Source organism: Protopterus annectens, chromosome 1.part1 (assembly GCF_019279795.1).
Source record: "Protopterus annectens isolate FY-2018-M chromosome 1.part1, PAN1.0, whole genome shotgun sequence".
NCBI classification, from domain to species: Eukaryota; Metazoa; Chordata; order Ceratodontiformes; family Protopteridae; genus Protopterus; species Protopterus annectens.
In genome coordinates, this window is record NC_056726.1 from 1,767,265,391 (window position 1) to 1,767,277,671 (window position 12,281).

Consider the following 12,281-nt stretch of genomic DNA (forward strand, 5'->3'; position numbering starts at 1 on the left):
GTACATCTACAACCAGCTAACAATTTCTGTTTCTCATGAGGAAGAAAGAACAAAATTAATTTTAGTTGCACCCTTTTAGCCAACATGGACATAACACTGTTTTGTTGAACTAAAACAGGGCTTGTGCTTATACTGGATTTGCAATATCAGCTCCTTAGATTTCTTTACCTTTTCAGCCTTGTTTGATCCTTCTGTTTTTCTCATTCTACTGTCACCAGTTGTTTACGTATGGAACTCTCCTTTACCTCCAAATGCCTTTCAAAAGCTTTAAGTACTTCATCATAGCATAATTAAAATGTGTTAACTATCTAACCTTGCTATGGTTTCACAAGAGTCTAATTTAATGTTCAGGCCCGAAACAAAACAAGCACTGTGTGTGGTAACATTGGAACAGGTTGTCTACTGTAGTGCACCTGCTATGTCTAGAATATTTTCCATCACTTTCAATTATACATTTTGTCAAATTATGTCAAACTAAGATATAAATAAGCCACTATGTAGCAAAAGCTGTAGGACATGAAACTGAAGGACCAGGTGATACTCAGATGGTCATAAGACTGAAGAGTATATGTGAAAATACTAGCTGCACATGGCAGCCTCACACCACCTGTATCTGAACCTTTACAGACAGCAAACTAGCATTCATTTCTTACAGGGGAAAAAGGCTAAAATAGAATCTGCATAATAAAATGAAAATGGGTAAACCAAAAAGTAATGGCTTACTGATAGACTGATCCACCTGGAAGCTCAATTTAGTCATTTACTCTGGATGAAAAAAAGCCTTTAACACCAAGTAAAGTTGAAATGTGTGTGCATAAACACAATATAAAAAGATAACATCCATCACTCTTAGATACTTAAACTACAGGGAAATTTAACCAGTCATGACAAGATGAAGTCAGGCTTGTGTCTCTTTAATGAAAGGTCAATATGGAATTCATAAGTAATATATTTTAATCTAATGTATTAAAAGTAACTGAGATGCCCTTCAAAGTACACTACTGAAAACATGATCAGCCTGGGCAGTATGAAACCTATGAAACTATGAGGCATCCCTTTGGTAACATGGTGGACAGTTCAGGCTTTGCAAATGTTGCAAATTTTAATCATACTTTTGCTATCTACAAGTCAAGTAGAGTACTTACTTTACTGGTTTTCCAAAGGCCATGTCATCTTCCTGTGAAAACAGAAATAATGTAAAAATAAATATATGTATTAAAAATACTAGTTTATCTATTAAGCATTAAAGACAGGCTTTCAAATTGTAAAAATCATGCCATTATCTATTGTTCAGTTACTATATTTATTTATTTATTTGACATTTGGTGAACGGGAAAGTGTGACAGGGTCAGAAACCCATTTTCAGCGGAGGCCCAGAGAGAAAAGTTCTAAGAGAGATTAAAAAAATTGACAATAACAGTAACCATATAACATCAAATTATAAACAGCACTGGATAGATGCATGAGGAAAAATAGGAGGTAAAAAAAGTACATATTAATTAACATTTTGGATAGAGAAAAATTAACATCAAATAAAATATAGTTTTACAAAATGTAAATAATAGGTTGGATTATAGACATAAAAAAACAAACATTTGATGGTTCTAGAAAGGAAGAGTTAATCTTATTGCAAGTGAAAGTAGTAGAAGTAAAAATGATGTTTAAATGTAAAGAGAAGTTGTTAGGGAGATTGTAAGATGTACTACATTAAGAAATTAAGAATTAGTGGGAAGGGGATGTAGAGAGACAGGGAAAAATATGAGGGGAGAAAAATTAATTAAAGTTAGTAGAAGGATTAGGAGGGTAGAGAGAAAGATGAGATGAGAGACAAAGAAAAATAGGAAGGTGGGGGTTAGATGTTGGATGGTTGTAGGGCACAGGCAGCTCCAAGAGTTGAATAAGTAGTTTTTTTGTGTAATCTGTCATGGTGGTATGGAGGTAGCGTTGTTACCTCACAGCAAGAGGTTCTCCCGTTCAATTCTTGGCTTGGCTTGGGAGTGCCTTCTGTGTGGAGTCTGCATGTCCTCCCCACGGTTGGGTAATGTTCGAAAGACATGCATGCGTAAATGGGCGTGCCTTCATTGAAGGTTGGGCGTTGAGCTGGCACCTCGGCGTTTCATAAAAATCTACTGCCAATCATTAGCGGACTGGAATTCTGCTGTGGCGACCCCTTACCGGGAAAAAGCCGAAAGACAAACAACATACTGGATAATATTATTTGGTAAATTGTTCCACAGCTTAGCTATGGCCTAGGAGTACAAATACTGGCTGGCTCTTTTCTTGGTTTGTGTAAGTTTACAAACTGTTTGTCAGCAGAACTGAGATTTTTGGTGGGAATGTAGGTATGCAGAATAGATTTTAAGGCAGGACAGCTATCAGGTTTGTATATTAGTGTTTGTGCAACTGAAAGTTGTAGGTAGTCAAGATAGTGGGGGAATTCAAGACAGTTTAGCTCTTTCAGAGCATTGCAGTGGGTGGGGGCAGTATGATAAGCCTGTAACAAATTTAGTAATTTTGTAATAATAAGACTGATGTTTGGTTTTGAATGTCATAGGTAGGTACTAGGCTATCGGCCCTAGGGCCTATACAAGCCTAGCCATAAAGATTCCCTGGTTTTCACCACCCCCAAAAAGTACTTTCCTGTGCCCCTGTTGTGCAGAGCCAGAGAAGTGATCCCAGGAGTGAATTTCCTATTTCCCATCCAATCGTCAAAAGTTTTCTTAAACAGGGCTAATGAGGTGCTCTGCTTGACATGACTGGGCAGTCTGTTCCAGAGTATAGGGAGACTCTGGGACAGGAACCTATCCCTCCAGCATGTTTTGTTTATTGTGCTGACAAAGTTTAGGTCCCTGGGGCATGTGGCTTGTAGGAATTGGGATTTCTTTAAGTGTAGCATGTCCAACAGCTCTGGGTTTGACATGGCTTTGTATGTTAGGCAGAGATCACCTCTGAGTAGGCGATATGTGACAGAGTAGAGCTGGAGTTTTTTGAGATGGTCTGCATAGGGAATCTGTCTGAGGCCAGTGGTCCTCTTTGTGAGGTATTTCTGTGGCCTTTCCCATTGCTGTAAATGTCTTGTGAGATACAAACCAAAAGGGGCGTTGTATAGGTCAAATGAGGATGAATAGAGAGGAACAGTGACCTCCTTTTTTCTGGATGAGAAACCTTTTGTGATGAGGTGTGCCACATAGAAGGATTTTGTGTAGGTTAGTAAAAAATGGGAGCACCGTAGAGTAGAGAGGGAATCAGACAGGTATTTGCTAGTGTCCTTTTGGTGTTTGGACCTATAAAGAAGTTGTGTCTATAGTTTGAAATGAAATTTTTTAATAGCAATATGTATGTGTTGGTCGAATACGAGTCTGTTGTCTATGGTGATTGTGACGATAGGCGGTACTGCCAGCCATGCCAGAAGAAACAGGGCAGTGAATTTGTAACACATACCAGCACAGCTAGCTGGAATTTTGTAAATAATTATATGTCATTTGTATATCAAACTGATTTGTACAGATGCTTATGCTGAAAATGTATCTGTGATGTTTGCTTCTGTTAAAATATATCAACAGAGTGCCCTGCTGAAAGGAAAAGAAATGTACATCTACTATCGTAACTGTTTAAATGTATACATTGTAACAGCATGCACTGGAAGTGAAGCAGTTAATGCATGCACTTGAAGTGAAGCAGTTAATCTTAATCCACCTGACCATGCAAAATATTCTTGAAATTAAATTACTTTATGGGTCAAGCTATAAAGATGTTATCCCACAGTTTTTAATGGAGACAGAGAGGCAATGTCTGTGCTACAGAATAGTTGTTAGCTCCTGTAGGAAGAGTGAAATGGTTTTATGGTTTTATTACTTCCAGGAGATCTGAGCAAACTCTGTGTGTATGGTAATGCATAGTTGCTAAAATCCTATCAGTTTCTAGTGTTGGTGATAGCATGGGAAACAGATAACCAGATGTCTATGATGTCATTCTGTAAGCCAAAAAATAATATTTGGATAGCAGTAGGAGTTTGCTCTCAGCATTCTGCATTCTGTCTTGGATCTGACAAGGACCACTCACCCACATCATCTTGTTTTGCGGTAGTAAGTAACTTAACTAGGGAACAGTCATTCTTTTAGAGTAGACAGGTAAATATAGTGAGATTAGAGGTATTTATTTGTTTACCGGGAGGTCTACTGGGCCAGGGTGAGCCCGTTTTCAGTAGAGGCCCAGGGAGAAAAGCTCCAAAAACAAACAACATGATAAAGCTACAGAATCAAAACACAGAAATCAAGCAGCAATGGTACAGAACACATTACAGACCAGGTAATACAATAACATAGATAAAATCTAACATCTATATAACTAGTATTAGGTATGCAAGCCAAACAATACAAATGATGACATGGGATAATAGTGAATGTGTGAACAATACGGTACTGCAGTTTTGCAGTAGAAAGGGAAAGATGGAGAGCAGCAGATTAAAGATTCTGAAAAGTAAGGTATAGCCTTAGAACTATTGCTATATAGGCATCAAGAATGGATAAAAGATATGGTAAGTGATACAGCAGATTATGTGTGGCTGGGTGGCACATGTTGGACTCAGCAAGTTGGAAACATCCATACCACAGTGCCTCAGAGAAAAGCCTCCCATCAACCTCATTCTCATTCATGTATCTCATCTAGTCACAAGTATCCTTATAAGATGCTAAATCACCCCTCTTGATCTAAAGAGGCAGTGGCTGCAACTTGAAACTCCCCCATATTACTGAGCTTCTTGTTTAGCTTGGAGTTTTACAGTTCAAGAATCAGGGTCCTTGATTTTTGTGCATAATGACCTAGATTTCCTGGTGATTTTAAGTGGTCTTGGATATTAGAAAGGACTGAAGAACATCAAAGAAATGGAGTACATGGGGATTCACAGTCCCATTGTTGGAGGGCCAGACTCAGAGGCCACTGATGCCACGAATGCTACTGCTGAGAAAACAGCCACAAGAACAAAATAAAGTGGTACTAGCATAGCTGATACCGGACAGTACAGCATAAAAAAAATGGGTTTGAGGTGAGGCAGATATTGGGGGGCAGCATTAATCTAGACAGTGACAGAACTGGCATAATGAATGCTGGGACAAGCAATGGGGCCATTGGTGCAAGGGAAACCAGTGTGGCACAGAAGGCAGCACCTTAACAAAAATTAAACGAGATTACCAGCACCCCAAATCTGAGGGAAAAGGAGTACAAATATTGGACTGCCTAGCTTCTATGCAGTGGGCAGGATCAACTAATTTATCACAGTCAACAGGTGTGCAAACTGAAAACAGCTTAAGCAGTCTAGGACTTTTAGCTCTCAGGAATGGACAGAAAGCCTGAATTGAAGCAGAAGGAACAACAGACTTGGGCAGCACAATAAAGAGGATAATCAAATCCTCAGATGCATGGCATTTCCAATTACTAATTTTGGCCATACTTGATGAGCAGAAGAGAGAGAGAGAGAGAGACAGAGAGAAGGACTTGGTCTACATGGGATGGCCACAGTTACGGAGCAGAGTCTTGAATGCATTTGTTTTTTCAAAGAAGTTTTTAAATTTCTATTAAAAAGAAATAGTTTTGGAAGAAGGAAAGGAAGACAAGGAGTACAGCCCAAAGGCTGATTGGGATGTTGCTCATCCTGAAAAGCATTAAAAACCTGTGGTACTAAAAATGTCTGGATTCCCTTCTCTGCTTTCATCTCATCACTTCATTAAACTCATGGAAAATCTGACAATGAGAAACATTGTTTAATTTTCATATGCAATATAAACACTAGATTTGTCTGTCAGGCAGATGGAACTGCTTAATGACAGGCGCATTTACTGAAAAGCAGAGTGAACACTGTAAGAGGAGTGTCAAGGGCCAGGGGCTAGCCATGCAAGAAAAATAAAATAAACTTTGACAAGAAAATGCAAAGTTTTCAATAAGCTCACAAATGAGAAAGTACAGGATAAAACAAAAATAATTTTCCCACGCATGGTAGTTAAAGTCACTTACAAATTGCCAAATATCTAAGAAAAGGCAGACTAGGATAATTTCTTCCACTTGAACTGGACACTGGCAAAGAAGAACTTAAGAGTGAAAGATGTGTGTTATATAATGGGAAGGGTGAAGAAACCTTGCAACCATAAAAAGTGTTATATGCCAAATGTGGTCCTAATGTTTGCTGTACCAGTCCTAAAGGTTAATGAAGTTGGACATCTTCTTAGCAAATGTGGACATACAGAAAAAGACCTGGAATGGGACAGAAACTTCTCATCCTTCATTGGGACGAGGAAGAGGTGGCAACAAAACATTTTTAACTCTACCCCAAATGTGGTTTATTGCCTATGGCATCTTACAGCAGTACAGTCTAGGCCTGTCCACAACTGATGGGGGAGGATCAGTGAGATCTAGATGCTCATGACAAAAAGCACATCTAGAAACCACTAGTCCTTCTTGATGGTTCCCAAAAACAACTATCTTGTTGACCAGACCCTATGTGTAACCCCAGACAAAAGTTGGATCTGTTGCAGCAAGGCCAGCAGAGTTATCTTCTTGAAAGACTAAGCTATCACTGAAGGAAGTAAGACCACATGATGCTGCAGAGCTATTCCCAAGTGGTGAGGATGCTTCTTCCTGTTTAGAGTTGGCTAGGATTTGAAGAGGAAGATACAGATGAATGGGATTATAAAGGCCCTCAAAAGTAGGGACTACCACCTTCTTGTTCAGGATGTCATTGAGCACTGGGACCCCTGGAGAAAAATCATTTTTCCTTCCTGAACTGATCCAGTATGGATATGGACTGGCTGCTCTGGTGGCACAGAGAGAAAACCCTAATTATAACCCAGTCGACCCAAGTTCAGTTAGCAGCTTGGGCACCTGACGGAACAGCAGAGAAGGATGGGTGTGCCCATTTCTGGTTGGAGGGTGTTAGTTGCTGATATTCCCTTAGGGAGGTGAGGTTTAAAGAGAGGAGATGTCCTTGAACATAAGCAATGACAGTGGAAGGCTTGGTAGGGAAGTGTGTAGAGCATATAAAGAAACCCATCAGGATGGAAGTGGTGGCAGCCGAGCCCCCAGGATACCCATAGGATCCACAACCAGCCTCAGCAATATCAGAACAAGCCTGGGGGAAGGGGTGCAAGAAAAAGCTGGCAGACTCTGTGTGGACATTAGGCACAGGAGGCTGGGTCAGTAAAATGACATCCCAAGATGGACTAAAAAAAGGATACTAACTGAATTCCATAAGGGAGGAAAACCTCAGTCATGCTATTCTGCACACACCTGAGACTGTGGCCCAAGATGCACTACTCATACAATCAAAACTACAGTTGGCAGCACGGATGATGACCTTAAAGATTTAATTCAAACCCTGTTAAATGTTTAAGCCCAGACTTAAGGAAGTCTTCATGTTTTTCCAGTGCATGAACCACCAGAGAGAACTAGAACCTGGATAGGTAAGATAAATAAGTAAAAGTCCTCAGTTCCAATGTGGCACAGAATATCTCTTACCATACCTATGCAAAGCATTATACACCTTGTCCACTGGCACAGTACCAGAATGCTCTAATCCTAGAGACCTATACTGAGTCCAAAAGATTACAATGTCATTGGCTTTAAGATGCCCAGTGAGTTAAGGGCTTATAAAGGGTGTTTGCCTTCTTAGAGGCTACCAGAATAGAGTCAGAGTGCATCAAGACACTATCCTTGAAAAGTGACTCCACAGATATGACAATCCAGGGTTTCTATGTCTTCTTCCCCAGATATATAGCAAAGCACTTTGGGGGAGTGGGATAGGTATAAGAGCACAAGGTCAGTCTCTGTTTGACCTAATATACCTCATGTTATCATCAAAAATAGAAGTTATGTTCTTACCATAACGTTCCATGTTAGTTGTCTTTCTCTCTTCTTTCTTTCTTGGGGGGGGGAGCCGACTCGTCCTCGGCTCACTCTTCCTCTAAAACTTCTGGTTGGTTTCCCCACGGGCAGGAGGCCCATCCCATAATGCTATGCTAATTACCTCAGATCTCGCTGCTCCTAGGCCTGAAGCAGCTAGCTAACAGGAAAAAACTGAAAGGACCAAACCTCTATACCAAAGGGAAAGAGAAAGGTGAAAGAAAAAAGACCTGATCTGAAAATGCACACAGCAGGCAGCATACCATAGCAGAGGTGGTTAGAGGTGAGGCACAACAATCAAACTCCTCTGGCTTGTCTGTCTGTCCAGGAGATAAATGGGTGGTGCAAAGGCCTTAAGAAAAAGAAGACATGAGACATTAACATGGATGGTAAGAACATAAGTCTGAGTTCTCAGTTAGTCTTGTCCATCTTAGTGTTCATTCTTCTTGCTGATGTGGGGACCGTCCCTTAGCACCTTGTCCCGGTGGCCTAACGGAACAGACTCTTGAGAACAGTGGAACCAAGAGCTCTCTATGCCTGAAATCAAAAATCCTTATGTGATGAAATGAAAGTGAGTAGTAGCCCAAGCAGGAATGGAAGTAAATGGGTGGCCAATAGGCAAGTGGGTAGGCAGGCTGTAGAAGTAGCTGGGAAGCTCTGGTGGAATAGGCTTTAGGTTTGTTGCTTTGTCTTTGAGTGCTTTAGACAATGGAAATTAGAGACAAGAGCCACTAGATTAATGATACCTTGGAACAGCAAACAGCAACAACCTTCTCTTCCAGAGACAAAGACAAGGTCAGATTCAGATTTTTGTGAATTGTTATGGTTATAGTAATCTTAACTACCTTGGTACCTGATGAACGCCAATGTAATTTTGTAATGTTCAGACCTATTAGAATATTCTGAAAAACAACACAGAAGATGCTTTGATTTATTTAAGAAGCAAGCAGAGAGTTAGGAGCAGGTAAAGGGGCCGGGTTGGTTATACGTGGTACCCTGTCTTTGTGTGATATGGTGGTCGCACAGCCAGTGCCTGAAGTTCTGAAGTTCTTCTTCTCTGAAGTAACTTCTATAATAGCTACCAGAAAGAGAGATAGCAAATTTAAAGAAAATAAAGAACAGAGCTGCAGGTTGTTGAGGAGGGAACTGGGAACTAAATTAAGGTCCTGGGCGAAGAGGGAGAGTTTATATAGGAGGTCTGAGAAAAAGTAGAAAAAAGGTCAAAAAAGCTTTTGCAAAGCTTGCATGACATTATGGCAGACTCTGAAATGCCCACATGAAAGTTAGATATAGCTGTAAGAGTGCCTATGAGAGTTGAATGAGAGGAAAGAGATCAGCTTAGAAAAAAAAGAAAATATAAGGATGAGAGCAATTGAGATCTTAAGTCCCTTCCCTTGAGCCCAACAAAACGCGTTCCTCCATTTACTCAGATAAATCTTTCAAGGAAGATTTATGGGAGCTATGGGAAGATATCTAACAGAGTGAGATAAGAGAGGACCTAGCTAAGAGGTTGGAACTGGAGGAACCAAAGCAGGTTCAGAGAGAGGAACCAGGAGTGATGTAACTGGACCCTGACTACGGATCAAAAACAAGGTCAGATGCCAAGGTTCTCCAACTGAGATTGATGCAGAAAGATGCAGAACTGGAACCAAACAGTAAGAGGCCAAGGAGCAGGAGCAATGAGGCCTTCTGGTGATAGCGATAGCTTGCACTTGAGAGAAGAGTAGGAGGAAGTGGGAAATGAGTCTAAAGAAGGGGGCTGGCCTTGGGGCTGGCCTAGGGCCGCCCTGGCTGGGCTGGCCTGGGGGCGGGAATAGGGTGAAATGGGTGGGCTGCACTTGGCAGTTTGGGGAGTAGCAAAAGATCATGAGCCCATGCTGAGGCTGGCCAGGTACCTCCCAAGTCTTTCAAGAGAGAGACCGTGAGTGAGGCTTGATGAACAGCTCTGCCTATAAGCTCTGCTCAACTTGATTGAGATGATGACAAGCATTGTGAATGTCGCGTTGCTATCATGCGCCCAATTGCAGTCTGAGTGGCCCGACATAGGGATGGACCTGGTTCACCTTCTCTTTGTTGTTGATGTGATACCGCACTACAGACATATTGTCCGTCTGTTGCTCCCACGTGAAGAGAGTCTTGAAGGGCTTGGGACGCAAGTCTTCATTAAAAGCATCTAGAACATTTATGTGCTGCTATCATCTGCGGCCTTGGTTGCTGCATGCTGACAGCCCTGCTCTGCCAATGCCCCCCAATGCCCCCAGGGATGCCCGCTGCGTCCACGTTGGGGAGTCCCAAAGGAAGGAAGGAACAAGAGGAGAAGAAAGGAGGAGTGAGGGAAGACCACCGAAGATGAAGATTTTGCATTTTAATTGAATTGGTGCAATAATGGTTATTGTGTATGACCATTGGTGTGAAGAGCATCCATTGAAGGAGAGATATGTGGAAAGAAGCTAATGGAAGGAGATCCTGGCTAATGGAAGTAGAGGAATCTGTAGAACTATCCTGGCAGCAGCTCTGTTTCCCAACCTGGCTTTGACTGCTGCAGTTTGTGTATGTCTACTATTCTCTCGATCTGTTTCTCTCAGTTGACATACAAGTTGACTGACATGTTGACTGTGTTCATGAATGTAGCCTATAAATTGGGCTTATTACGACAGAAGCGACAAAATTTATTTTAATGCAATTTAATGACTTTGTGCGAAAGGTGACAAAAGTGGCCAGTAGAAATGGAGAAAGGTGGAAGCTGTTGGGAGCCAGTCATTCAGTCAGATAAACACCTGAATCCTTTGACGCTCAGGAGAAGCCACTGCCATGCATTTGGTCAATACCCGGGGCAGTGGTGTGAGACAGGGGAAGGTGGCCCCTGAATGAAAAAAATGATAGCCTGGACCCCCTCAGCCTTAAAGTTTTGAGGAACTCTGGAAATCGTCTGGAATTTTCTGGAAGCTCCCTATCACTGAAGGTTTCCTGAGCACTATAGGGCATCCAAAGTTTCAGGGGTTTTCCTATCCGGATTGACCATCCATGGCTTGCTCGCGACCATTTTTGTTCAAGATACTGAGATCCAAATTGTCTCCCCAGTAGAGATCAAAAGAATGTTTTTGGAACCCGGAGTTGGAACCGATCCTTGCTTGGAGATGCAAACTGGTTTGAAACTTTTTGATTGCAAACTTTTGCATTCCACTTTTGCAAGATCCTTTGAAGGAGATTGGCTGCAAGGGGTGGAATTTCTGGAAGGGAACATCTAAACGAAGGGGAATGGAGGACGGAAAGTCGAAATGATGGACTAGACCTAATTTGAGTTGAGTGTACCAGTTAGGCTTCTGCCAGGCTTGATTACCTTCCCTGACTGCCTCCTTCAAGGTGGCTGGTCGACAGTTGTCTCAGGGAGGCTTCTCGGGCTTATCGGAAAAGTTTCTTTCCTGTTGCCCTTTCTTCTGGCCCCCCCCGTGCCCTCTAGGTTTGCACGCTCCTCTTTATTGTTCTCCTCTGCTCTCTGGGAACTCCCACGACTTTGTGGCTTGAGGGTGTTCTCAAGGATTTCCCTTTAGAACCAGGGTTTTTCATTTTTTCCCAGTTTTGGGGTAAGGTCTAGAAGGAGTAGAGCGGAGACCTCGACGGCAGAGAGAGTTGCCATCGTCGTAGACAAAGAGACGTCAAGGTTTCTTCCGAGGACCTTGGAAATGATCCAAAGGCGCGGGGGAAATACTAGTGAAAGTTTAAAGGGTCGTGTCCTCCGCGAGTCCTCATAGTCTGTCGCAGCAAGGCTACACCTGTCCATCTTGACTCCCCTTTCGCTCCATACTCTCACCCATCAGCCGCGATATGAGAGGAGGGAGGATGATTCAGAAAGAAGGGTCAGCTGGTAGTCAGCTGGGCGCTGGGGCTTGTCTTGAAAACCTCCTTCAACAGATCCTTCAACATCTTGATGCTTCCTTGATCAAAAAGGTCTAAGGCGGCACAAACAAGTAGTTCAGCTTAAGTCCACAAAAGGTCTTGTGAAAAAAAACATCCGCTTCCCTCGCATCTAGACATAGACCTAGATTCCTGTTAGGGGCAGACAGGCACACAACTGAGATTAGTTCCTTCTGGGTGGAGACAGCTACACGGTAGCATGGCACAGTAACTAACTTGGTCAGTCCAAAAGGGTCAGTGGGTGTGCTACAGTAAGAAGGGAAGGTCTCCTGGGGGTGCCTGAGTCTGAGTCCATCCAGGGGAGGGCTTTGACCACTACCATCCCTGCATGAGGGGGTCAAGGGGGACACCCAGGAGGGAGAAGGCGAGCCAAACGCCTAAGATACAATACCTGCATCCTTATGGCTTATAGCCAAAGGGCCTGCTTATGATTCTAGAATGTCTGCAAAGGGAGACATCTTCAGGAAGGTCAGAAC

The 12,281-nt window shown here is 42.3% G+C and overlaps 1 protein-coding gene across 2 annotated transcripts in view; it reads right to left on the reverse strand.

Moving 5' to 3' along the window:
* Nucleotides 1-12,281, reverse strand: part of TMEM222 (transmembrane protein 222) — a 293,800-nt gene that overhangs the window by 218,494 nt on the left and 63,025 nt on the right. For both annotated transcript variants that reach the window (XM_044084400.1, XM_044084393.1), the window contains exon 3: nt 1,146-1,177. In XM_044084400.1, the coding sequence (XP_043940335.1) occupies nt 1,146-1,177 (32 nt within the window). The remainder of the gene's footprint in view (nt 1-1,145; nt 1,178-12,281) is intronic.